At 36.9% G+C, this 26,721-nt stretch overlaps 1 protein-coding gene across 1 annotated transcript; it reads right to left on the bottom strand.

Moving 5' to 3' along the window:
- Positions 1-4,189: 4,189 nt before the first annotated feature.
- On the bottom strand, positions 4,190-19,967 carry ZP2 (zona pellucida glycoprotein 2). The gene is made up of 18 exons (XM_044657455.1): positions 19,915-19,967; positions 19,556-19,644; positions 19,289-19,372; positions 18,645-18,739; positions 16,703-16,855; positions 16,206-16,247; positions 15,881-16,045; positions 14,993-15,089; positions 14,727-14,908; positions 10,737-10,860; positions 9,218-9,405; positions 9,041-9,132; positions 8,806-8,930; positions 7,491-7,680; positions 6,268-6,403; positions 6,088-6,184; positions 4,684-4,764; positions 4,190-4,332 (listed from the first exon to the last, which is right to left on the bottom strand). Exons 1-18 carry the CDS (start codon positions 19,965-19,967, stop codon positions 4,190-4,192), a joined length of 2,136 nt encoding a protein of 711 aa, XP_044513390.1.
- Between the last annotated feature and the right edge of the window lie 6,754 nt (positions 19,968-26,721).

The raw sequence follows: 26,721 nt of genomic DNA, 5'->3' as shown, positions 1-26,721 counted from the left end.
CCTGATTTCATCACATAACTCAGCTGCCTTCTCTTCCCCCTTCTACTGGCCCCCTCATCCCACTGGCACATTACTTCCAGGATCCTTTTCTTTTGGGGACTGATCCAGATTGGCCATGCTTCAATCCTCTCCCAGCTGTACTTCTAATTTTCCAGATTTCATCACGATGGTATTTCCTCAGCACCTGGGACCTTCTTACTCTTGAACATCCCTTGTCATGTCAGTCTCCTTTTCCTACTGAGGAGTTCCTTCTGGAGGCCTTCATTTTGGGTATAAGTTCAGGCCATTTCCTCTATAACTACCGATATTAGACAAACTATAAGCAAATTAGTTCAGCTTAATAACAGGGGAAAAAATCCCAAAAATCTATAGAGGAAGGGGAAAAAACCCTTGGTAATATAAAGCATTTATGCTAAAAAAAATAAAAAGCACAGAAAAAAATAGACTTTGGTAAAGTAAACTGTACCTAACAACAAAGAACTAGCATCATCTGTAATGAAGTAACATTATAAACCTTTCCAGTAATATTAGGGGTAAAGAACAGTAGTCCATAGTTACCACTGTTATTTAATGTAGTTCTGGAAAATTGAAAATAGCAATAAAAACTACATTGAGTAAATAAATGGGAGAGGGAAAGGCATAATCATTTATTACCTACGTGTCAGGTAATTATGCTAAGTGTCTTGCAAACCTTATTTAATAAACATAAAAGGAAGAAAATTATTTAGAGAATAGAAGAGATCCAACAATATATTCATAAGAGTTTGACATCTATTCTTCAGAGTTCAGGAAAAATACAATTCCATGAGCTAAAATGCTACGAGAGAGAATTTAATTCTTGAGAATTTCCCTAAGAACTCAAGAGAGAAATCATTCTAATGGGAAATGAAAATGGGAGTTGTATGTAGAGATTGATGTGGATGTATAGAGATCTAACCAGCCCAGACCTAAAAATTGTGTATATTTTACTTGATTGTGCATATTACAACAGAGGGCTTTTTCATTTTTCATTATTTTGGGGGAGGGAGGTCAAGAACATTGGGGAAGTGACAGTGATACAAAACAAAAATGAGGAAAAGAACATAAGTTCAAAAAGATAGCCAAACAATTCAGGGTTGGTTACTGTTGTGCAAAATTTCATATACATTTCAAAAACTTTACTTGAGAGATTTAGTTTCATATACAACTTCTTTCATTCTTGATACATGGAAATGTTCATGTTTGTCGAGATCAGAAAAGAAATTTAAATATAAATATACATATTAAAGTGAGATAGAAGATAAAAGCAAATGTAGAGCTAAAATTTAGAATAAAGAGACAAGCTGAAGACAATAACTTAGAAAGGATCAAAGAGGGGATTAGACCCTTCTAGAGAAGATAGACAGTACCCTCTCAGAGGAGACAGCTGCTCAATTCTTATTTTGTGCCTTTTTTTTGGGTCAGAAAATTAACTGCACTAGATATGATAGCATAATAATAGCTCATGAAGTTTTGACTTCAGACAAGTAAAGAGATCTTGATCAACTTAGTCATCTCACCCAGATGAACTAGGGACTTGGGTAATGAGGAACTGGTGGATATGAATGTTTAAACCTGGTCAGTGATATTTGAAGGATGGTAGAGAATTGAAGTAGTATTTAAGAGAAATGTATAAACATACAACAAATTCATTGGTTCATATATAATCCTGCTAACCTTTAGAAATTAAAATGCATGCTTTATTAAATTGACAATTTTTTTAAAGAAAAAAGAATAAGTATTGAAAGACAAGTGTGTCTTGATTTTCAATATAGGGAAGAATATGGAACATGCATTGTTTAGGTCAGTGAGCCTTTGGTTCTCAGAAAAATTTTACAAGATATATTATCAAAGATATGGTTAGTGAATATCCCAAAAGAGGAAGCAATAAGTTATACAGCAAAAATGATTTGTTACCATCAGTCATATTAGCCTAACAGTTCCTTTTTTGATAGAGTTTTTTAGGTCAGAGGAAAGTACTAGAAATACTTGGCAGAAGTGTTATCCTTATGGAAAATAGAGATGGAGGCTTAAAGAAAAAGGTACAGTTGTATGAATCCTCAATAGCTGCATTTTAAAAAGTTATTAATAGCTTAGTTTGGAATGGAATCTCTAGTGGAGTGCCTCTTTGCTTAATAACCTTATCAAATAGTTGGCAAGATTCGTAAGCAGCAAGTGGCATAAAACCAGGAGAGGTAGTCAATACATTGGAAAAGACAAAGGATCCAAAGGTTCCAACAGGTTAGAATGCTAAGCCCTCTCAAGTTACAGAAACCTTCAGAAATTAGGAACATTTGCAAAGATGGAACATACCACATATTAAATTTATGGCCAGGGAAAATTTATGAGCATTGTGGGAAATAAAATGGATAATTTTGACATTAAGTTAAAAAGTGTTTGTACAAATACAACCAATGTAGCCAAGATTAAAAAGGAAAGCAGAAAATTAGGGGGAAATGTTTATAAGCAGTTTCTTGGATAAAGGCCTCATATCTCAAATATATAGTCAAATTTTTAAGATTGAGTCATTTCCCAATTGATAAATGGTCAAGGGATATAATTAGGCAGTTCTTGGAAAAAGAAAGCAAAGCTATGTAGTCACATGAAAAAAATGCTCTAAATCATTGATTATAGAAATGCAAATTAAAATATTTTTGAGGTACCATCTCACACCTATTAAATTGGCCAAAATGATAAAAAGGGAAAATGACAAATGTTGGAGAGGATGTAGAAAAATTGGGACACTGATACACAATTGGTGCACATGTGAACTGTTTGAACCATTTTGGAGAACAATCTGAAATTTTGCCCACAGTTATAAAATTGTGTTGACCCTTTGGCTTAGCAATACCACTTTAAGGACCATTTCCCAAAGCATTCAGGGGAAAAAGAAAAGATGCTCTAAAATATTTATAGCAGCTCTCATTGTGGTGGCAAAGAACTGGAAATTAAGAGAATGCCCATCAATTGGGGAATTGCTGAATAAGTTGAGCTATACGGTTGTGATGGAATACTACTGTGCTGTAATAAGCAGGTTGATTTGAAAAAATGGAAAGACTTGCATGAAATAATGCTGAGCGAAATGAGCAGAAATAAGAGAATGCTGTATACAAGTAACAGCAATATTGTTTGTAGAGTTACTGTTAATAACCAAGCTATTCTGAGTAATATTAATTTTCAAATCAATTACAAAGGACTCATGAAGGAAAATGCTATCCACTTCTAGAGAAAGAAAAGTAGATATATGAAAGTATGCATTGATGGTTCCACATATATCTGTATCAAATATTGGCCTTCTGTGATGCAAGGATAGAAGGGAAGGATGGAAACAAGTTGGAACTCAAAATGTATATGTATTTATATATGCCTTTACTTTCTTTCCAAGTAACAACTCTAGAATAGAAAAGCAAGAGCTAGGCATAGTTAAGTGACTTTTCTGGGGTCACATAGCTAGGAAGTGTCTGAGGCTAGATTTGAAACCCAGACTATCTTGACTCCAAGTCTGGAATTCTACCATTGTGCTACCTAGCTGCTCCAATAAATATATTTTTAAAAAAGAAAAGAAAACTTACTATTAGGGAAATTATCTTATTTCTTCTTTAACTTCATAGGTATGACAGAATAGGTACATAAGAAATAATTTTAGTGGATTTTTAATGACCTAGATATGCTGAAAATGCAAAAAAGGCAGCAACTCTTTTTGCTAATAAATCTAGATAATGTACACACTATAATAAACTTTATTTGGCAACCTCATCATGTCCAGAGGAAGGGGATGGATCTCAAGAACTGTTTTTAATTCATAAAATATAATCCCTCTAGCTTATTATTGACAGAGCTTGAATTTGATCCACAGATATATTTAAAGTGAGATAGAGAGCATGTTTAAGATCTCCAAGTAGCCCACTTAGTTTCAGTAGAAAGAAAATTGGAATTTAACCATAAAATGTAAATATCTCTATTTCTCCAGCTAAAGAAACCACACTATTTTCTAGTATAAGTACTGATTAAAAAAAAACAGTTTGGGAAGGTAGTCTCCAGGATGGATGCAAAGAGCTATAGAAAGAGGTCAATGGTTGACTATTGTCAACTCTAAACACACAACCAATTCCACTCTCAAGAAGTACAATAAAACAGATGCTTAGATGACTTTATTAAGCAAGTTCCTTTGTTAAACCACAGTTCTTGTCCTACCTAGCACGCATTTAACAAGACAAAGTATTACCACAACAAATATTACTACAACTAGAACAGCCCCTACTTTGAGGGCAATACTTGTTTTTTTGAGCCAAGGTCTTTCAGAATCCATGGGTCCTAAAAGGCAAGGAAAACATATTCAAGAGTCAGATTTTAAGTCATGCCTACACAATAAAATTAAGGTCATTCTTAAAAGTTCCCATGGTAAAGAACAGCACTATCAGTCTTAATAAGATGTCATTAGAAGCCCTAGCAACTGTCAGAATCAGTACTTTCCCAACTAAATTTTCATTTGCTAATGAGGATCTAGTGCTAAAAGGATAAAGCCAATTCTTAATCAGAAGAGTGCTTTTAAAAACAAGTATAATTAACTGGTTTAGGAATCTGAGTACAAGACTTAGTATTTGAACTTAAAGTTAAATAACCCTAAGCAATAAAAATAAGTTTCTCCAATGTCTTGTGTCATACCTCTAAATGAGGGGGCCCAATCTGATACCAAGAGGAAAGGTCCAGGAAGACTTGTAATTGTAGGCTTTTCTTTAATGGTCTCTTTGGGAGAGAAAAAATGTATGTACATATGTATACATACACAACCATGCATGCATACTTAATGTTAACATCTGGTTATCCAAATTAGTGATGGGAACATGGATTTATAAAAGCACGTATTATGGAATGGCATTCCTCTTCAAACCACTATAAGCAACCTTATTAGGACTAGTGGAAACATTCCTAAGATTTTGTTTTCTAAATGAGTCCTAATGTTTCTTATTCTTAATTCTGGTGGAAGTGATGATGTCTACAAAAGATGAGACAACTGATGAAATAGATGCTTCTAAAGCAATTCAGAACAATGGTTCTATGGTGAGATGGTATCCTTGATTTTTTTAAACTAATTTATGGTTCTAGGCAGCTATTTACTCTCCATGCTTTTAAGAGACAAGGTTAAAGGAGTAAGGCAATAGTTAAATGACTATTTAAAGTAGATAAATAGCACTATAGTACCCTTAAACCCTTAACTGTGTTCAGTAATGCACTCAGTACTGGGATACATAGGTGAACAGTCCCTGCCCCAGGAGAAACCTAGTCTGGTATAGCATGGAGAATAACAGGTAAATAGTCATAGAACAATAAAAGAGTAATCTAAAACAAAATGCTGTAGGAAAGTCTATAGAATAAGACTCCCACTATTCCTCCCCCTCAACTGAATCAAGAAAGCCTTCATGGAGGATGTGATATTTGAGTCTCAAAGAAAGCAATGAACTTTTTTTAAAAAGAAGGGGAGAATGTGAACGGAAATGACCTCCAGGAATTGATGCAGAGTGAAAGGAGCAGAGCCAGAAGAACATTGTACACAGAGACTGATACACTGTGGTAAAACTGAATGTAATGGACTTCTGTACTAGCAGCAATGCAATGATCCAGGACAATTCTGAGGGACTTATGGAAAAGAACGCTATACACATTCAGAGGAAGAAACTACAGGAGTGGAAACACAGAAGAAAAGCAACTGCTTGAACACATGGGTTGATGCAGACATGATTTGGGATGTAGACTCTAAAGGAGCACACCAGTGCAACTATCAATAATATGGAAATAGGTCTTGATCAATGACACATGTTAAAAACAGTGGAAATGCACATCAGCTATGGGAGGAGGGATTTGGGGAGGGTTGAGGGGAAAGTAAGAACATGAATCATGTGACCATGGAAAATTTTTCTAAAAATAAAAATTCAAAGTCATAAAAAAATAAAATAAAATAAAAATAAAAAGAAGGGGAGAGCACAAAGATTAGGGAATAGCAGTTCTTACCTCCAAGATGGGCAAGGCTTTTAAAGCTTTGAGCCTGTCACAAGGTCTTTAAGTATTTACCTCTTTTGGTCCTAGATGACGAAGGGCAAGTCACTGAACACAAAGGAGAATCTGGATAGGACTGGTCACAGAGCAAGACACTGCAGTGGAAATAGATCTAAAGAAGGGTATAAGTGAACAAAGGAAAGAAAGTCTAATAACTTATCTCACAGGAGGGCCAATGCAACTTTGATTACTTACCAGGCTAGAGAGAGCTTGACCACCAGATACGAAAGCAAAAGTAGTTACTTCGAATCTTTGGTAGTGATTAGGGTATTTCACTGAAGAGCCCACATGATGAAATTTTGTGCGGTAGTTGTCTAGTTTATAATCACAGCTAGGAGGCAAGAAAAAAAAGACAACATGGTTTGATCCTGTAAAACATAAAGCCCTTGGTGCAGTTTGAATGAGATTAAAGAGTAATTGGGAAATATTAAACAAAATAAATAAAAATGTAATATAATCTCTGTTCCATTTCAAAACTAAGTCAATATGTGGCCTGAAACACTCCTTATGCATGGATTAGTGGTACTATTTCTATTTTCTATTTCTATTTTAATATGACACCATTGGTTTAGACATATTCCACCTGTAACTTTATTACAAAACTTCTAGATGCTTCCAGAGATAAGTCTCTGGTCTTTCAATAAGCATTTATTAAGCACCTATGATGTGCCAGCACTGTGCTAAGCCCTACATTCATGAACCCCAGCTTCTATTACTATTTGAGAATTTGAGAATATATGCTAGCTTGGAACATGATCTTAGATTCAAGAAAAGAAAAATGGCTCAACTAAGAGTCACCTGATCATGCTTGGCCCCATCTCCATCCTGGCTCAGGTCAAGGAACCTCTTTAATAGCTCCTGCCCAGTTCAGAAACCATGCCCTGGAAGAACTTCTGTCCAGGGACCCTGCTTTCATGAATCACTATATTAAGAAAGCCTTAGTCAGGCTTTACTTCACTCCCTCCTTTCAGACCCCCTCATCCATAATGTCTTTTTCAGGCAACTGACATTTCCCCTTTCCATATCTTCCCACACATATACCTTTCCCTAGAGTTCTGATGTCATGAATCATGATCAGATCAGCTTCATCATAGTTTCTAAATGGATAGTGTCAATTTAGTTTCTCACCATAGCAAATTACCCTTTCCCTTGCCATCATTTCCCAACATGTATTGCTTTCCTCATCAGAATGTAGGCTCCTTAAGATCAGAGGCCATTTTTATAACCCCAGTGCTCAAGCTATATAATAAGAGCTTAGTAAATGCTATTTCCAACCATTCATTTTAAGAAGGCAGTCCAACTTCACCTTTCCTATGGACCTGAGTGACTGCATTGTTCCATAGGTAGCTTGTTAGTTTAACCATCAGAATTTTGCGCCTAAGAATGGATTAGTTTTGAGGCATGGGATGTAGACTTACCCATCTACAATGACATTCCAGCGGGGAAGAGAGGCAGGGTCCACTGATGTTGTTGCCCAGCAGTCATCTAAGACTAGTTTGATGTTTGGGTCATTTCTATTTATAACTTGTACTTCCAAGTAAATTGGTTGACGCATGAATTTTACAATTGGGTACTGATTGTCCCTATAAGGTTGTAGATAGGACTTGTCTAGGAGAGAAGGGAAAATTTCTTATAGGATATTTGAAGTGTTGAGATCAGAGTTCAAATATGAGGAAACCAAGAGGCATAGTAAGATAGGGAAGTGCCAGATGGGATTCAAGAAGACCAAAAGGAAAATCCTGCCTCAAATACTTATTAAGTGTATGAGTCTGAGCAAGTCACTTAGTTTTAGTTTTCTAATAATTATATATTTAGCATAATATATCTTAGTATAATTATATATAGTCCTATAAACTATAATAATAATAATAATAGGGGAAGGGAAACAAATAAGTATTTATTAAGTGCTTACTCTTGTCAATGTTATCTCATCAGAAACCTGAGAGATGGGTGCTATTATGCTCATTTTTTATAATTGAGGAAACTGAGGCAGGTAGAGGTTAAGTAACTTGCCCAGGGTCACACAACTCATAAGTATATGAGGCCATATTTGAACTCTGTTCTTCCTGACTCCAGACCAAGCATTCTATCTACTTCTACTAGCTGCCTCTATAATAGCACCCCTAACACATTTGTTATGAGAGCCAAGTAATATGTAAATTGTTTTACAAATATTGAAGTACCATAAAAATACTAGGCTATTAGAATTCATATTATTGTTACTATCATTCCAGTGTGTCCAATTCTGTGACCCCATGAACCATAGCATATCAGGACTTTCTGTGTTCAATTATCTCCTGAAGTCTGTCCCAGCTTATGTGCAAGGGGTTATTTCTTGACAGAGATATTGGAGTGGCTTCTTGTTTTTCTTTTGCCAATGGATCACCTTTTGTTATAACTCTCTACTGTGATTTGTCTATCTCGCATAATCTTGCATGGCATAGCTCGTGGTTTCACTGAACTACATAAGCCCCTCCAACATGACAAGACAGTCATCCAGGAGAGATTATTTTATTGTAATAACACGGTTGATAATAATAGAAGTCACTGACTATAACTACTCAGGCATAACTAGGATTGGGTAAAATTAAGTTGGCAAAGGTCACTTTGCCAATAGGGACTAAAATGCATACGGGCTATGGAAAAGTGACAAATAGGAAATTGGTCTTGTCTTGGGGAGGAGTTCAAGTGCCATGGAATTGTGCTTCTCAGAAACATCTATATTGCTCTTACCTGGATAGCTCTGAAGGGTTAAGGAAACTAATCCTGGTTCCACTGAAGCAATTGGAGAAGGAGGACTGCTGATGTTTGTTCTGACTATGAGGTCAGTACTGCTATAATAGCATCTCACTGTCAAACTAAGGGAGATGGGGGTAGAGGAAGGAAGACATGAAGGTAAGAGTTTCCAAAGTTAGACAATCTGATACTGACCTAGAGACAATCTAGTACTAGGCTTAGAGCCTCTTACCTGAATTCACTGTCTCTCGTGATTTTGCTTGGGGGGAGATTTGCCCAAAGAGCATGTATTTCATTTTCATAGACAGCTTGGTCTCTTTCAAACTTAAGGACAGTTAAAGGAAGAGCTCTTTAGTAACTGGTTAACTTGAGGACAGGTCTTGATCTTTTACCCTTCCACATTACTAACCTTTGCACTTGTTCCACACCCATTCAGGGGTATATGAAATCGAACCATCTCCTGAAATGGATCCTTAAAGGCTGGCTGGCAGGATGTGTCTCTTACTTGGAGTGTGTCCAGGTTCAAGGCTGGCCTAGTTTGATGACTGTAGACCTCAAAGTCCATAAAGCCGTCTTGGGTACAGGTACCATCTATAACTATAGTTTACACAGAAGAAAGATTTGTTTACTGCGTGAGCTTTAGAAGCTACTAACTTGTTGGTTATTTAGTTAAGGAAAGATAAAGCACTGGATCTGAAGTCAGGAAAATCCAAATTCAAATCTAGTCTCAGACACTTAGTGCTATGTGACTATCGTAAAGATGAGGCACCAGGGATGTTAAAATATAACCTAAATGGTTTGTGGGTCCACACTGGGTTGAAGGAGAGACAGGATCAACCAGGATAGGGAGACCAGGATTCACTGTTTTAACATCTGCAGGAATGGCAGTTGGCCTAACGGACACCCAGCTCACCCTAGGCCAGGGTCTATGGAACCAGCAGGCAAGGTAAAAGTTTATACAGTTTAATTGAGGGTAACTAAATAAAGGATGGGATAGGGAATTCTACACTTGAAAACCTAAGGGGCAAACCACAGTGGGCAGGGAAGGACTTAACTACACTATTCTAATTGACCCAAGTCAGGCAGGGCCCAAAGGAGCAGTACTGAAGTCACAGGGGAGGCTCCCTCAAACCTGGTTCCAGCCAGGTTTTGGTCAGCACAGCTAAAGGGCCTGAGGGTGGCTTTGGGGCCTCATGGTAATCCAAGGATGATCACAGGATGCCAAGAGCCAAGGTGATCCAAGGTACTCAGGTAGGGAGAGTGATCTCAAAATGCTGTCCACCAGATCCCAAACCACTTCCCCACTCGATGCAGCTCTGCAGGTCTTGTCCACTTGCTGAAAGCCTCCACGTCTCAGGATCCCAGGGAATCTGGATGCAGTTTTTCCCTAACTCTGAGATCTCCCAGGGTTAGCAACAGTTATGTTCCCAACCACTAATGGAGTCTCTCTCAAAGCACAAGCCCTACTTCCTGTTCCTTCATTCCATTTTGGAATTCTCTAGCCCTTCCCGCTAGGTCCAACACTAATACTAAATTAATTACTAAATAAACCCTCACAACACTATGGACAAGTCACTTGATCTATCAGTCTCAGTTTCTTCAGCTATAAAATGGGAATAATAATAGCAACTACTTCCCAGAGTTGTTATGAGGATCAAATAAGATTGTAAAGCACTAAGCACAATGCCCAACACATAGCAGACAATCCGCAAATGCTTATTCCTTTCATCTCTCCTCAATGGGGGAGAGTTTTACCTGATGAAATACTGGTTTACGACTTCTAGTACCTGATTCTTTGATAGAATATTAGGCCCTTCGATTCTGTGTAACTCACTTGAAACGTACGTCCATAAAGGCTGGTATGGCCAGAACGGAGAGAAGAAAAAACAAAATAAAATGGTAAAGACAAAGTCAAATAATGTCCTTACCTACTGAAACAGGTGACTCACAGGATACAGGATTGATGATCGTGGGTACCATATCCCCATAATAATCAAAAATTAGCTTTACTAAAGGCAAGTAAAACTGAACACCTGCACCATTCTCAGACACCTGGAAAGAGAATAAGGATTAATATAACTAGTCACCAGGGCTAGTGTGAGGTAGCAGGATATGTTTATAGATTTGCTTTTAGTGTTTAAAAAAAAGGAAGGAAGGAAGAAGGAAGCAAAGGAAAGAAAAGGGAAAAAAACAGGTCAAGTGACTCTAGATCAATTCATTCTGGAGGTTTTTTTTGAGTAGGGATTATTTCCCTTTGTACAACAATGCCTCAATGTGATGAATGTCCCAAGTCCTTGTTGAAATTCAATCTTTTTTTGGTCATGTATGACTTCTTATGACCCCATATGAAATTTTCTTGGCAAAGATACCATTTTCTTCTCCAGTTTGTTGTATATATGAGGGATTGAGGCAAACAGGGTTAAGTGACTTGCCCAGGGTCACTCAGCTAGTAAATGTCTAAAAATCAAATTTGAACTTGGAAAGATGAGTTTTCCTGACTCCAGACCAGGCACTCTATCCACTGTTTCACCTAGCTGCCTGTTCTAATGTCTATGCAAAGTCAAAAATAAGAGACAATGAGATAGAGACCACATACAACAACAGAACATCCTCTTCCTCCTCCCACCAAATCACCAACACTTATGTGGGGACCCAGAAATGTAAGCATGGGACAGAAGAAAGGTATAGTCTTAGGAAGAAGTAGGTCTGGCTCAGACATCAACTAGCTACGTGGCCCTGAGTATCTTGTTTTACTTCTCTGGCTTCATTTCTGAGTGGGTTGAGTTGCATTATCTCAAAGGACTGTCTCAACTTGGAAGTTATAGGAAGATGTATAAGTGGGAGACAGTTATCAAAAGCCAGTCACTGTGTTACAAAGGAGACACAAAGACTCCTGGGTCTTTAATCCAGACAATGGTGAAGAACAAATGACTGCAGGATACTGGTGTGAAGAGGGATGTCCACTGACTAAATGAACACGAGGCATATTATAAATCTGATAGGCCTACATCCCTCAGTAGTCCTCACTCATAATGATATGATTATAGAATCCTAGATTTTTAAAAAAATCTTACATTTTTTAAAGTTAGTTTGTTGATTACGTTAAAATTAAAAATACATAAAAAATCCTTCCTTCCCCTCTCTGCACCACAAAAGGCATCACACAACAATAAAAAAATGTATATATGAATTATGTCTTCTGTTTCTACTTATCAGTTCTTTCTCTGGAGAAGGATCCTAAATTTAAAGCCAGAAGTGACTTTATAGGTGAGTGGAATAAAGATGACCACCATCTGAATTACAATTACAAACCTAGAGGCAGAAAATGAGAGCGAAAGAGAGAGAAGTTTACTTCTTTTTCTCATGAGGAAAAGCAAATGCTCTACTGGCAAAATGCAAATCATCTGGGTCCAAATACAAGCGTTTTATAGGCTCCTGAGATCCCGCCCCCTCCTCTGTCTGGCCACTCTTTGGCCAGGCTCACAATCTAAGCACAAATTCTACCCCAATAAGGAAATAGCAAAGTACATGAGCTCATCACATGGGTAAGAGTGCCAACTCTAAATTTTCAAGGGCAAGATGAGATAAGGAAGTAGCAAGCAACTGGGCTGACTCCTTGTTTCTTGGGCCCTGATGATGCCCTTGAAGTGAGAGATAAAAAGTCTGGTCCTAAAATAACTAGACATCCTTGAAGCTGAAAACAGACTTATTTACACATTTCATTTCTGTTGGGGTAGGGGAGGTATAAGCTGGATGCTTTGCCTTGAGAATAGTGGGTAATAAACTGAGTGCTTTACTTTAAGAATTACACACTTAATTCTATCCCATTCACAGGTCATTGGGTCCAAACTCATTCATTTTAAAGATGAGGATACCAGCTACCAGAAAAGGTATACAATTTGCCCGAGGTTACCAGGTAAGTGGCAGAGGTGACCCCATAAAGCAGTACAGAGCTCTTTGTACTTAAGAACTGATGTTGAGACTAGTGAACAAATCTTCAAGAAAAGGCTCCTATGTTTTAACAAAGAATTTTAGAAAATTTTCTTAAAAAAGTAGAAAATGAAAGGTTTGCTACTTGTGAGGTTGAATAGGTGTGTGACCTTAGGCCACTGGGAAAATTCACTCATAGTGCATGAGACATTCACTGTACCAGAGAGCTGTTATGTTTTAAAAACACAGAAAATTAGATCGTCAACAAATAGCTTCCTGGGATCTTAACACTGTAAGTGACCATATGTGTAGAGATTTAGTTTAATCTCTTCATTTTAATGAGGTCTGGATTCCTTAAAGTCATCAATAAAGTAATTTTTCTTACTTATACCTTCTTCCTTTGAGAGGCACTATGAGCTAAAAATTATCTTAACTTTGAAAACAATTACAGGGGTAGCACCAGGTGGTTCAGTGGATTGAGAGCTAGACTTAGGGATGGGATGTCCTGGGTTTAAATCTTACCTCAGTAATTTCCTAGCTTTGTGATCCTGGACAAGTCCATTTAAACCCCCCATTGCCTAGCCCTTTCCTGCTCTTCTGACATAGGACCAATACATAGCATTGATTCCAAGACAAACTAAGGATTTAAAAAACTAAAACTTTAATATATTATTTTATTAAATACTTCCCAATTGCATTTTTTTAACCTTTACTTTCTATCCTAGTATTAATTCTAAGACAGAAGAGAAGGGCTAGGTAATTGGGGTTAAGTGACTTACCCACATATCTGAGGTCATATTTGAACCCTGGTCCTACTTGACTGTGCTGCCTCTCACTGTCCCTTCCTTCCCAATAACGTTTAAGAAATTTTCAAGTTCCAAATTCTCTTATTTCCCTCCTACCCTTTGAGGAGAAAAACATGATATCAGTTGTCGGAAGCCATTGAGGCTGTGAGGTTTAGCATGGCTACTCACAAGCTCTGACAATCCAGCACGGCAGGTTGTCAGGAGGATGGAAATTCCACACTCAGTTTACCCCATGTGATTCTTTTTACAGTGACATTCACTTGCATTGAAATTATTGCAATCAATATCCTTATCCGGCTCAAAGTAGACACAAAAAAACAATACAGGTTCATGGCAAGAACAATCACAGCCATAGACTACCCACTATCCCAAAATAAACCCCTGTGCAACCCCCCAGAGTATAGAAATTTCCCCTAGAATCAGCCCAGCAAAAACCAGCAGTTAGTGAGTTAATGCAAGTTTCTAAAGTTCCCAGCAAGAAAATATCTGGCCTGAGTTTGTTCCCAAACTCCTACAGACCAAAGAAACAGTGAAACACAAGGAAATTAAGGCAATGACAAATTAGCACAGAATCATCCTACCAGAACTGCATTCTTATTAACCCCATAGCAGAAAGAATAGCATGGGAACAAAATTTGGACCAGACTGATATTATTGTATCTTATTAGATGTAATCAACTACCATAACTATCTCCTTGATTTATGATGGGAATGAATAGTATAACGTAACTATATACATGATATAATTAGTTAAAATATAATTAACTATTATGCTTAGCTAGGAACTGATGTTCTAGAACCTTACGGATGGCTGAAAAGAATAAGTTCCAACTAAGCCAGGCCATAATGAATAATTCTTGACAAGCTTGCTTCTTTGTTTAACCACAGTAAGATAATTAGTAAATGCCAATCTTGTGATGTTTCAAAAGTTAATATATGATTTTGAAAGTATGGGAAATCAAAACCTGTATGAGATCATAAAGAAAAAAGGGTATAAAAATGAAAATCAGCAGATGGCACTAGAAGGAACAGCCTCTGCAATTTGACTTGCACTCTGGCTTGTTTTCATTTCATTTTCACCATGCCATCCCACCTCCAGAGACCCAACCAAGCGAAGAGCAGGCTCTTCGCAATCAGTAATACATGTAGAAGGAAAATCATGCCAAACCATAAGAAACTTACTTTAGATTTCAGAATTCTTTTGTTGAAGTGAAGTCTTGAACCATTTCTTGATTCTAAAGCAATACCACTGCTCTTTGACATATTGATGAGAATATTCTGATTCTCTATATTTATGGCTGTCAATGTCCCTGGAAACTCTGGTATAATAAGAGTCAGATGTGTTGAATTACAGGTGGCTGGACCTGGAAGAGAGATTAGTATTGCTCATGTCAATCTTATACAAGACTTCTATATAAATATGTAGTCTTAGCTTCTAGTGGCCTTACCTAATATGCAAACCATTCGGGAGGAGAGGGTAAGTCTCTGTTCAGGAGATCCATATGTAAGTTGGAGAGCCAGGGTATACAGGTGATTGTCTCCTTGCTGTTAAAAAAAAGTTGTTTAAAATTCAAATAGACATCAATTTGAAAAAAAAATTTGAAGAAAAAGCATCAATACCAAAGCTAATCTATGTATCAATGCTTTTGTTTGAATTACATAAAACCTAACCATTTTGATAAAACAGCCTTTTCTCTGGCTGTGAGAAACTAAGTAACTGTGACTTTACTTTATAAATTAGGAAAGCACTTTTTGTATGAAGTAACTGCTTCATTAAGCATTTCTGATACTTCCATTGAATAAGCATGAAAACTTGCGTGCCTACATTTTTTGTTGCTGAAGAATACTAATAGTAGTGGGCAGAATGGTTACAAAGATATTTAGTGGGCAGTTGTCCTTCACAAAATATGAAGGATATGCCGTTGGGGCAGCTAGGTGACACAATGGATAGAGTGCCAGTTCTGGAATCAGGAAGACTCATCTTTCTGAGTTCAAATCTGGTCTCAAACACTGACTTTGTGACTCTGGGAAAATCACTTGATCCTCTTTGTCTCAGATTCCTCATGTGTCAAATGAGAAGGAAATGGCAAACCACTCCAATATCTTTGCCAAGAAAACCCCAAGTGGGGTCATAAAGGGTCTTACACAACTGAAAAAAAGAGTGAGATAAATTGTCAATCTTCACATCTGTGGAAGGAGTTTATATGCCCTAGAGTTCTCTATAACTAATGAAATCACAGGTCCAGACCAAAATAAAGAAATAAGCAAATAAAAAATTCCTGCCACAGAAAGGGATATTCAAATATTACTTTCTTTTTATAAAATCACACACATACCTCATAGTGCAGGACTCCAGCAGCATCGAAAGAAACTTGGAGGATGACCTTCCTAGCATCCCTGACGAAAGTGTAGCCCTGCTGCATGGCTTGATGAAGAGAAAGTGTTTGTGTTCTAGGGCTATCACCCACAATGACCATCCAAGTCATCTGAGGTTCTGAAACCTGAAATCAAAAAGGCTTCTTAGATGTTTATGCATAAATTAAGTTTTATAGGCAAGGTCAAATGATGCTTTATCCTTAAAGCCCTTTAAAATAAGTTAATACCCACAAGTAGAAATGCAAGTTACTTTTAAGTTCTTAATTAAAAAATAACAACCCATACCATAGTCTCATCAAAATCAGGTAGGTTCTGTGGAAAGGAAATCTGAAAGAAAAAGAAATTCTAGTTTTTAAAAAAATGTACATATTTACATATAATCTTAAAAGTTTACAAAGCACTTTATGTGCATTCTTATTTGATTCTTGCCACAACCCTATAAAATAAGAACTAAAATTGATTACTGCCATTATACAGGTGAGGAAACTGAAGTTTAAAAAGCTTAAATAATTTGCCCAAATTGTCCTGGCTAATATGAAAGGCAGGATTTGAATCCAGTTATTCTCAGCTAGAAGTCTACTATATTTTCATTAGACCACAAAACAGGGTTGTGACAGCTATTAAGTGTCTGAGGTAAGATCTGAATGTAGGCCTTCCTAATTCCTGGCACTATCTACTAGGCCACCTGGCTGCCACTTGCTTAGACTTAGATATATATCACATGTATAATAAAGAAATCAAAAAGCTACCCTCCAAAAGGATGATCAGATTGACATACTCACAGACATAGAATCTTTGGTACAGTTTGTGGCTGTCAAAATTCCACCACGACCCTCATCACCTTGAATGGCAGGACATCCGACCTGGTAGATTATAGTCTGGTTGCTTGTGATCTTGTTGGGCAGGAACCGCAGATTTACTTGATACTTCCCATGCTGAAAAGAGACAAGATGCAATTCGTTCTGCTATAACAACTCCTGAATCAATGAAATTTTGCAGGCTAAAAGTCCTGAATTCAAACTATTACCTCACTCAGAGGTATTTTGCACATGCCCATACACATAAACACACACATATCCTTGAAACAAGGGTAAGAATTATATCTCATCCTCCAAGGTTTGCTATCTGTTCCTGTGTTCAAATCCTATACTCAGATTTCTTTGCAAAATTTAAAAAAAATTTTTTTTCTTGAAAAGGAGCAAGGCATATCCTGTACCCATGTGTGACCAACCCCAGGCTTTCCATTTCCAACTCCCTCCCATTATTCTACCAAACAAGCATGAAGTATATATAAATAAAAATGATGCGAGACAAGTTATAGCTTAGGTTTAGAAACCAATGTAGTTTAGGAGTTGGTCTAAATGTCCTCTAAAGATGGATTGGTATTAGCTTACCCACCATGCTATCATTTACTATGTAACTTTCAGAAGGAAACATTTTCTCAAGTCCCATTTTCTTTATCTATAAAATGGAATGCTTACATTTCCTATTTAATGAGATTACTATAAGTATAAAGTCAACTGGATCATAGGATTTGACTTTAAGAAAATATGGAAGGACTTTCCATTTTAGAATAACATAACAGGTGAAAACGAATGTGAATTAAGAGATTTGGTGGAGAATACAATTATAAGGTAACATTTATAGTACAAGTAGTCACACTATAGTATCTCTTACAAAATTAAAGTAAAGGGTAGTAAGAAATGCAGGAAAAAGCTTTTCCTCAGGAATTATGGATTCTTTTATATTATCTAAAAGGGAAAAAGCATTTGTGGAATTAACCTACCAAATTCTGAGAAATATTTGATTGATATTTTTATAATTATATAAGTTTATAAGCAAAAGTAACCAGAAAAATCATTTTACACATTCTTTCAATTAGTTGCATGTAATTTTCAAGGATTTAAAAGTGGCAAATCCCTCAGAAAACTATTAAAGAAGATTTTCCACTTTTATAATTGAAATTTCGGAGTGTATGGCAGAAGTTAGTGGAAAGAAAAAAGTTAAAAAGAAAGTTAATGGGCCAAAAATTTCTAAATAACAATAATTTATATTTTCTAATGGAAATAAAATGAAGACATGCACACACAAAGTCATTGACCTGATTGAGGGGACCCAGTCTGACTCACTTTATTAGCAACTATAGGCTTCACTGTTAATAAACTGATCTTGCTCAGAACACAAAGAATTATACTTTTTTCCCCAAACAAATCTTGTTCTCTGTACTCAGAATCGGGTTGCTGAGATCAGAATACCTCAAACCAAAGTGAGAAGCATTTTCATCATTTTAACCCCCTTACTTTGCAGACAAAGAGCTCCAAAAAGGAAATTGTCCACAATCTCAGTAAATAAGGGAATTAGAACTATCATGCCAAACCTACTCCCAAGTTAGTTTATGCCTTGGCATGCTGTTCACAAATTTTTTTTTAAATGGCTTATATAGCATAGATACCTTGGATACATGAGTTCTAATGATTCCTCAGGTTTCTTTTTTGTTAGTGATGATTATCACTAATAAACAGAGGCTCAGCTATACACTGTCAATAAATATCACAGGCCTAGTCTCCAATTACAGCGGCCTCCTAGAAAATAATAGCTTCTCTTTGCCACCTGTAATATTTATCTGACATCTGTTTTCATGGCTCAGTGGTTTTCCATTTGCCACAACTAAAATACCCTATCCAGTCAGAAATGGCTCAAATTTATCCCAAAGCAAACACTTACCACTCTTTCAGCACAGCTCTCATACATGACTCTCATGGTAAGATTTTCTGAGTTCATAACAGGGGCACAATTCAAGATTTCATTGCCAAAGGAATCTAGAGGAGTCAGAGAGGAAATCAGAAAAAGTCACAAAGCATCACGAAAGTTTCAGCAAAGTGCTTGACTTTGGTTGGTGTTCATTGTAGAATTTGCCCCCCACCTCCAAATATTCCCAATCCAATTTATCTCCTAATGTGTGTGTGTGTGTGTGTATATACATATATATATATATATACATATATATATATATATATTTTTTTTTTTAAGGGTCAGCTAACCCAGAGACAAAGCTTTTGGAGGGTTTGTTTTTCTTTTTAGCAAAACTACACTTTTCTAGGAAAAGCAGGAAGAGATTTCCATGGGAATTGACTCTCCGCTATTCCCAATCTTTCCTGCTTTATAGTCTGTCCTACCCTGCAAGATACTTCAGCTGTTACAAACCCAGAGAACTCATTCAAGGTAGGGATTGTCATTTTCCCTCCTTTTAATCCTAACCTAATGTTCTACACACAGTGAACACGTATTTGTTGGAAGTTCAACCTTGATGAGCCTGAACCAAGTGTTGTCAGTAAGGTGGGTCCAATTAACTAATCGGCAAGACCTACCAACCACATCTGCTTGCCAAGACTCATTGGCAAGATCTTCAGGAAATCCAATCTTCATTTCATCATCATAGCAAGCAACTGTGCCTAAAAACCAGAGGGGAGTGAGAAACATATAGCAGCTCTTTCTTCCCCATCTCGAATACAGGGAGAAAGTTTCTGCCTAGATGTGGGAGGAAGCGGTGAAGGGGATTACTTTACCCACCCTCTCTTTTACTAGGAGCCTCTCCACTGACACTAAGAGGAAGGGAGAAACAGCCTCCAACATACCTGGGAAGCTGGTGGCTGAGAAATGACCAACCACTGCACAGTTTACCAGGGTCACAAGGCAGAAGAGCCAGGGAAGCTGTGGGCAGTAGCTGTGGGACAAAGAGAGAAGTTTGGCCTCAGGAAAGAAACGTAACAGGGGCATCTCTGCCTTCTTTGCTAAACACGGGGGACCTTCCTCCTTTTTGTATCATGAAGCGCTTTGGTGCGCTGAAAAATCTATGAATCCCTTCCCCGAATGATTTTAAATACATAAAATGCATTGGATTATAGAAGGAAATGCTCCGCATTCAGGTTTGAAGATCTCATAAAATCCATCCGCAGACCCCAAATTAAGAATCAATGTGCCTATGGCTACTCACCATGCCCCTTTGGGGGTCCCACTTAGTTTGAACCCAAAGACCTTTCTCCGCATTGTTAACAAACCTCAGAAGACTCAGCTCGCAAGCCTGAGCTTATGTAGGGGAGGTTGTGCGCCTGTAACGTTTCCTACAGTCCCCCTCGCCACTCCCACCCCCCCATGCAGGTGGTGCCTGGGCTCATCCCGTGATTTCTGAATTTCATTGAGAACACCTGGACCGGGCAGAGCGAAACGAGAACAAGCACTATAAGCACAAGCTGGATGCGTACTGAATCCCACTAGAGAGAAGGGGAAAGTGTGGTCCAAGGTCCTCTCAGCAGCGGAAAGTAGGCCCAATGCTTTTGTTCTGGGGAAGTGGGGATTCTTTACAATCCTGCAGTTCATCTGAGGCGTTCCCCATCCCCTTTACAGAGTGAGCATTAGCCTGGAACCTTGAAATTGCCCCAGAAGCCCCAGGTAAGTGTTTTGGAATCCTTCTCAATGGCTGAGGAAAATGGCAATCTTTCCCACCGGGGAGCTATAATACTAATCAAGGTTGAAGGAAACAGTCTCCAGAGAGCTTAGGTAGCTAGTGGATAGAACTCTGCATCTTTGGATTAAGAAGTATTAGAGTTAATATCCAATCTCAGATACTTACTAGCTGTATAACTATTAGGGTCACTTAACCTTTGCCTCAGTTTCCCCATCTGTAAATGGGGACAATAATAGCACCTACCTCCCAAGATTGTAGTGAGGAACAAATGGGATAATGTTTTCAAAACATTTTGTAAGCTTTAAGGAGGTACATAAATGTAAGTTGTTTTTTTTTTTAAAGAATTTTTTAAAATGTAACTTGTTTTTTTTAAAGATTGATTTCACTAGGAAACAGGCTGCTTAAGAAAAGAGATGAGTGTGATGTCTCAAACTCTTCTGCCACTACCATGAGAGCAGAGGATTTGGATATAGAAGAGACCTATAAAATCATTAATGTTCAGTCATTTTCAGGCATAAGCATATTTGGCTGCACTTGGTGTTTTCTTAGCAAAGATACCAGAGTGGTTGGCTATTGGCTTCTCCAGTTCATTTTATAGATAAGGAAACTGAGGCAAGCAGGGTTAAGTGACTTGCCCAGAGTCACACAACTAGTGTCTGAAGCCAAATTTGAACTCGAGAAGATGAGTCTTGCTAACTCTAGGCCCAGCACTCTATTCAGTGTATGGCTTAGCCACATAAGATCATTTAGTTCTAACCCCTCATTTGACAACTGAGGAAACTGGGTCTAGAAAGAATAACTGACTTCCCCCAAAGTTATACAGTTAGATCAACATTCATACTTAGGTTCTCTGATCCCAAATCCAGTGTTCTTTCTTCTAGCTCTGGATGCAGTGAGTAGTTAGACTTTTTTTCTCCCAATTTCTTGGTTAATGTCTAAATTTCATGTTTAGTTTCCACTAAGCCAGTATGGAATTTTCCTTGGAAAATTTTCCTTGGTCCTTTTTTTTTTTCTTTAAGCAAGGATTATTTTTTTAATGTAGGCAATTGCTTGCGAATTCCCCATACTAATAAAATTACAGTACCAGACTGTGCTAAAACTCCAAAATGCTTCACACACAATCAGCAGTATATGTGCTATCTAGAAATGCAGGACACGATTTGAAAATTAATCTACAGTATTTAACATTTTCTCCATCTCCTTCTAATTCTAGAGATATAAATGGCAAGTGAAACCATGTGAATAGATGATTCACTAGGAGAATTTGTTTAGGAGTGAAGCCAAGGAACCTGATCAAGTCATTATCATCTTTTTGTTTTGTTTTGTTTTGCTTATACTCATTTGAGTATTACTTTGATTATAATTCAGTCTGCCATCCTTAAAGAAGATGACCGCCAATAAAAGTTTTCAAGGGGGCATCTCTTCTGTCATTTGCACATGGATTTTAATTAGGGTTTTTTTTTTATTTGAAAAATGGTAACAAATATATGAAAATTGAGATTTTCAGGTCAGAATAATTTATAGGTATGGAATTTATAGGTATGGAATCAGAAAGATAGAGAATAAAAAGAGAACTTTCCATAGATCACTAAAGCCAATCAGGAGCAAAAGTAGAATTAAAATTCATGGCACCTACTATGAGTGCCCCCCTCCCACCACCCACACCCTCTCCATTATCCTTTATCCAGATCTTGAAAGGGTTAGTTTCTTTCTTTCTATTCTTTTCCTTTTTGGCTGGGCTTTAAAAAAAAACCACCCTCTTCATTGTTTCTAGTCCTAATTAGAATGTAATACAGTCTGGGATTTAACATTTTTAAAATGTGCAGTTGAGAGATGCCAAATAATACCTCATGCAAACCAGATGGTACAATAGCAACTTTGTCTTTTTTATTCTGGCAGGAAAATAAGACTGTGAATAGTTTGAAATTTATGTGAACAAATTAAGTGCCACCATCCCTTCAAAGGCATTAAAATTCCACAAATCAATCTACCCATCTAGTTTTCGTTTTTCCTTTTCCTTTTTAATAAGAAAGAGAATGGAGAATGGGTAGGCAATGGCAATGATGGGAGGGAAAAGTGTCTTTTTACATCCTTTTCATAGGAAAACAAGCCAGTTATTCCTAGTGTCTAAAATCTCGGGAACAAAAACGTCTTATTCAAGTTGGCTGAAACAGTTTTGGTTCAGTGATAAAAAGGAAAAAAGAGATCCAGCAGTCATTTTCTGGATCGCTTTTTCTATAACAATGTGCTTATCTGAACAGATAATGAGATTTTATAGGATCATGCACAAGTTCACCACAGATTGCAAGGTAGTAAAGAGATGTATTGTTTGGGCTTCACATGGTTCCTCTGGGTCGTGTTGTAACAAAAAGTTTTTTGAAACTCCCTTATTTCCTTGTTGGTTTTGCCTTAAATAAAATAAAAATCAAGACAACATCAATTGAGAATGCTTTGTGAAAGGCAGATCACTCATTGCCTTTATTCTTATTACCAAAATTCATGTGGGTTTCTACTCCACACAAGCAAATTTCTTTTATAATTGGAAATGAATAGTTTTAGAGACCAGAGAAAAACTGCTTATTGAAAACCAGATCTCTTGAGTTGGGAAGGGAAGAGAGAGCCTACTCATTACATGAATGTATGTATTTCTGGGCCACCCAAGCCCCTGAATTTCTCTTGCAATTAGCAATGAATAGCTTTAGAGAACAAAAGGGAAAAAAAACCTACTGGAAAGTTTGCTAGCAAGTTTTTCTCAGGGTAGATTAGAAATCTGTACACACATGAGTTTGTAATACCCCTTGCTTTTTTCTCTTTGCCCTTCCCAACCCCAACCAAATGACCACACAAGCCTGAAATATCTTGTAGTTCCTAATAAGGTAATTTTACTGCTGTTACTTTTATTCAATTAAAATTAGATTTTCTGACATATTTGATTCAGAATGTACGTGCGCAGACTTGTTGTCTTTCATTTAGTTAAATTTGCAGGAGAAACTATAAATCTGTAAGAATAAAAACCCCAGTAAATCAGACTTTGCGTTGAAGAAATTATTGCTGGCACAATTGAGGAGTTGAAGATGTGTGAAAACCCATATCTAATCCTCTTTTTTAATCCTTTCCTATGGCCAGAAGTGGCATTAGGAGTGGATTAATTATCTATCCCATCAGTCAGGGCTGGCCAAGCTAAGATAATAACAACAACAATAATCACTTATTTATTTTCTCATTCGATCCTCACAACAAAGCTGGCAGGTAGGTGCTAGCATCATCCTCGTGTTATAGTTGAAGAAACTGAAGCAAACACAAGTTAAACAACTTGCCCAAGGTCACACAGTAAGTATCTAAGGGAAGATTTTAACTCCAGTCTTCCTGACTCCAGGCTTATGGTTTTATTCACCAAGTCACCTAGCTGATTCAAGAGAATCCCTAAGTAGCTTTTCAAAACACAAGGAGGAAAGGTAACTAAATATTGGAAGTAGGAACAGAGATAGTAGAACACTGGCCAAATATAAATAAGGCTGAGGCTAACTAAAGATCCCGAAAGAAATTAAATGCTTGATTCCAACAGAAAGATAAAACTAGGCATTGCCTTACCTTCTTTGAAGAAGTAGGGGATCAGAGCATGAAACAATACTGATAATATTTGACTTTTTCATGGTATTGCTTTACTAAACTGATTTCTGTCTCTCTTTTTAAACTTTTTGTTATAAGGAATGGCTTTCTGTGTAGAGGAGGGGGAAATAAGAATTGGAGAAATGCAGGTAATGTAAAAACAAAAGATTCCAACAAAATTTATTTTAGAAAGAAGAAATACAAAGATGTTGAAATATTTTAATTTTTAGAAAAATAGTTGAATAAGAAACTCCACAAATTTTCAAAAAAGAAATAGGTCTGATTAGTGAATAAACCAGAGCTTTTAATGAAGAATTCAGTAAAACAAATGAGAGCATAGGAATTTAATAAATGTTGCCTGGTAAAAACCAGCTTGATTGGTAAGGTCTTGGACCCCCTTTCCCACCCCACCCCCACCCTCCATGATGCAACTATACAAAAATCCAGACACTTCTGAACATTACCCTTTTCAGTATTTCCTAGAATGGTGCCATTAGAATAGTTTCCTTCTTCCCTTCTCCTCATTTCTAGTTCCTTGCTCTATATTCTTCCCTACTCATTTTTTTATAATTTTGTAAATACTCTCACTTTCTTCTGTAGATAACAAGGTAGCCTCTAATTTGAATCATACTGATTCTTTGTCTCAAAAAATCTCTAAGTTTGAGCCTCAGAGTTTTTGTCTTTGATAGAAGTGTGAATTCTCCTTCATTTAGCCACCAGTTGCAGGGATAAGGATTGAACACTGAGATTATCTTTGCAAGCGGCTATTAACTTCCTTCCCTTATGAGTAACCATAAAGTTTTTTATTAGAGCTATCTTTGTGTGGGCTGGAGCTTTTCTTCTAGACCCTCCTGCACTACAAAAACACATGCAATAATTTCCCCCCTAAAATGATAGAAGGTCTAAAAAGAGAAATGGAAAACATGACATTCAAAAATATAAGTAGAGACAATTTGTTAGGATAGAGTCAGAGGAAAGCATCATTGGAAGAATTTATACATTTTTAAATTGTGAATATTTTGTTTGATTCTAATTACATGTAGACACAATTAACATTAATTTTTTCAAGTTTTGAGATCCAAATTCTCTCCCACCTTCCCCTCTCCCCTCATTGAGAAGGCAAGAAATTTGATAATAGGTTATACATGTGCAGTCATGTAAAACATTTCCATATTAGTCATGGGAAGAACATATTCTATAGGAGTCAAATTGACATTAAGAAAAGGATTCAGAGATAATCCAAGGATCATTGATAACTTGGGAAAATATTATTGACTTGAAAAATCTAATGTGGGAACAATGCATAAAAATTACCCAGAATATGGATGGCAAAGTTCTAATAAATAAAAATCCTGGAGAATGAACAACCCAATTTTTAATCGTTAGGCAAGATAGTAATTAAACAACAAAATTTCATTGTCCAACAATAGATAATGCAGAAAAGAGAGAGGCTTTTAGCTATTAAAGAAATGTTATTCAAATAACTTACTATTAAATCTTAAATAGAAAAGATTAGACTATAACATACCAACAAAAATAAAGAAATTATTAGGATCCACTCCAAAATGATATATCATACAATGTGGAGCATATTCACCAATTTTTTAAAAAGTATGCTTTCAACAAAAAAAGAGACAATTGGAAAAAAGTACCATTGATGCCTTTTGATGTTATATCACATTCCCCTCCTCTCCCAACCCTTTCCTTTTCAAGGCCTTTCCAATAAGATATTTTCATCATTCTTTCAGGAGAAACCAGAGACAAATGGGTTATTTGATCCAGAAGTAGTTCAAATGGGAGAAATGTAAGAAAAGTAAATAAATACAGTTAAAAAGCAAAACCAAACCTGTACTCTCTTATGCTCTGGGGCAAGATATGGTTGTTACACTTTACATTGGTTGAGGGACAAAGAGAGATCATCTAGGAACAAAAAAATATTAAGAGGATTAAAATAAGCAAGATAGCAAATTTAATGTTCTAGTGGATTAAAAGTTTCTTTGTGAGTGAATTTCTGTTCCATTTCTCTTTCATTCATGAGGTAGTTATAACTCCTGAACAAAGTTACCCTGCCCTAACAGAATTTATTCTTCTTCTTGGCCAAATCACTCAGTCAGCTATTCCTCCTACTGTTTACTTGGCAATCAGGAAAGGGATCAAAGGTCAGCTTTCATCTCTAATTATTATTGGGAGGTAACTGAGAATGGAAGATATATGAAGCAGAGAAGCATTCTCCTAGAATAATTTCTTATTTGTGACAGTAAGATACAGGAACAAAGAAGACATGAGGAGAGAAGAAAGCATAAATATAAATTTTAAAAGGACACTTTCCCAGTAAAATCTTGAGAGTAGTGCTGGATTATATGACAATGACAATTGTCTCCTATTGTTCAGTGATTATACTGCCTGTGCTACCTTTAGGATAATTAGCTAGTGACTTGCCCACTATTTCAATTCCTATTTTCCCCCAATCTGTGGAATAGTTGGGAGTATGAGGGAAATAAAATAGCTAGCTGCACAGCCATTCAGGAAGAAAAACTCCCACTTTCAGACGTAAGTACTTTTCTAGCTTCCTCTTAGGGAAGCAGGCTGGTGATGAGCTTTGCCCTTTGATTTCTACCTTGCTGAAGGTGGTGCTGCTCTTTATAGTCACTGATTAACCTTCTCCATTGAGGCAAGGCTGTGGGGTAGATTACTCTGCCTGGCTGAAGACTTAAGGAAAACCCTCCA

Source organism: Gracilinanus agilis, chromosome 1 (genome assembly GCF_016433145.1).
Source record: "Gracilinanus agilis isolate LMUSP501 chromosome 1, AgileGrace, whole genome shotgun sequence".
Classification (NCBI taxonomy): Eukaryota; Metazoa; Chordata; class Mammalia; order Didelphimorphia; family Didelphidae; genus Gracilinanus; species Gracilinanus agilis.
This window is presented reverse-complemented; position numbering and strand designations above follow the sequence as displayed.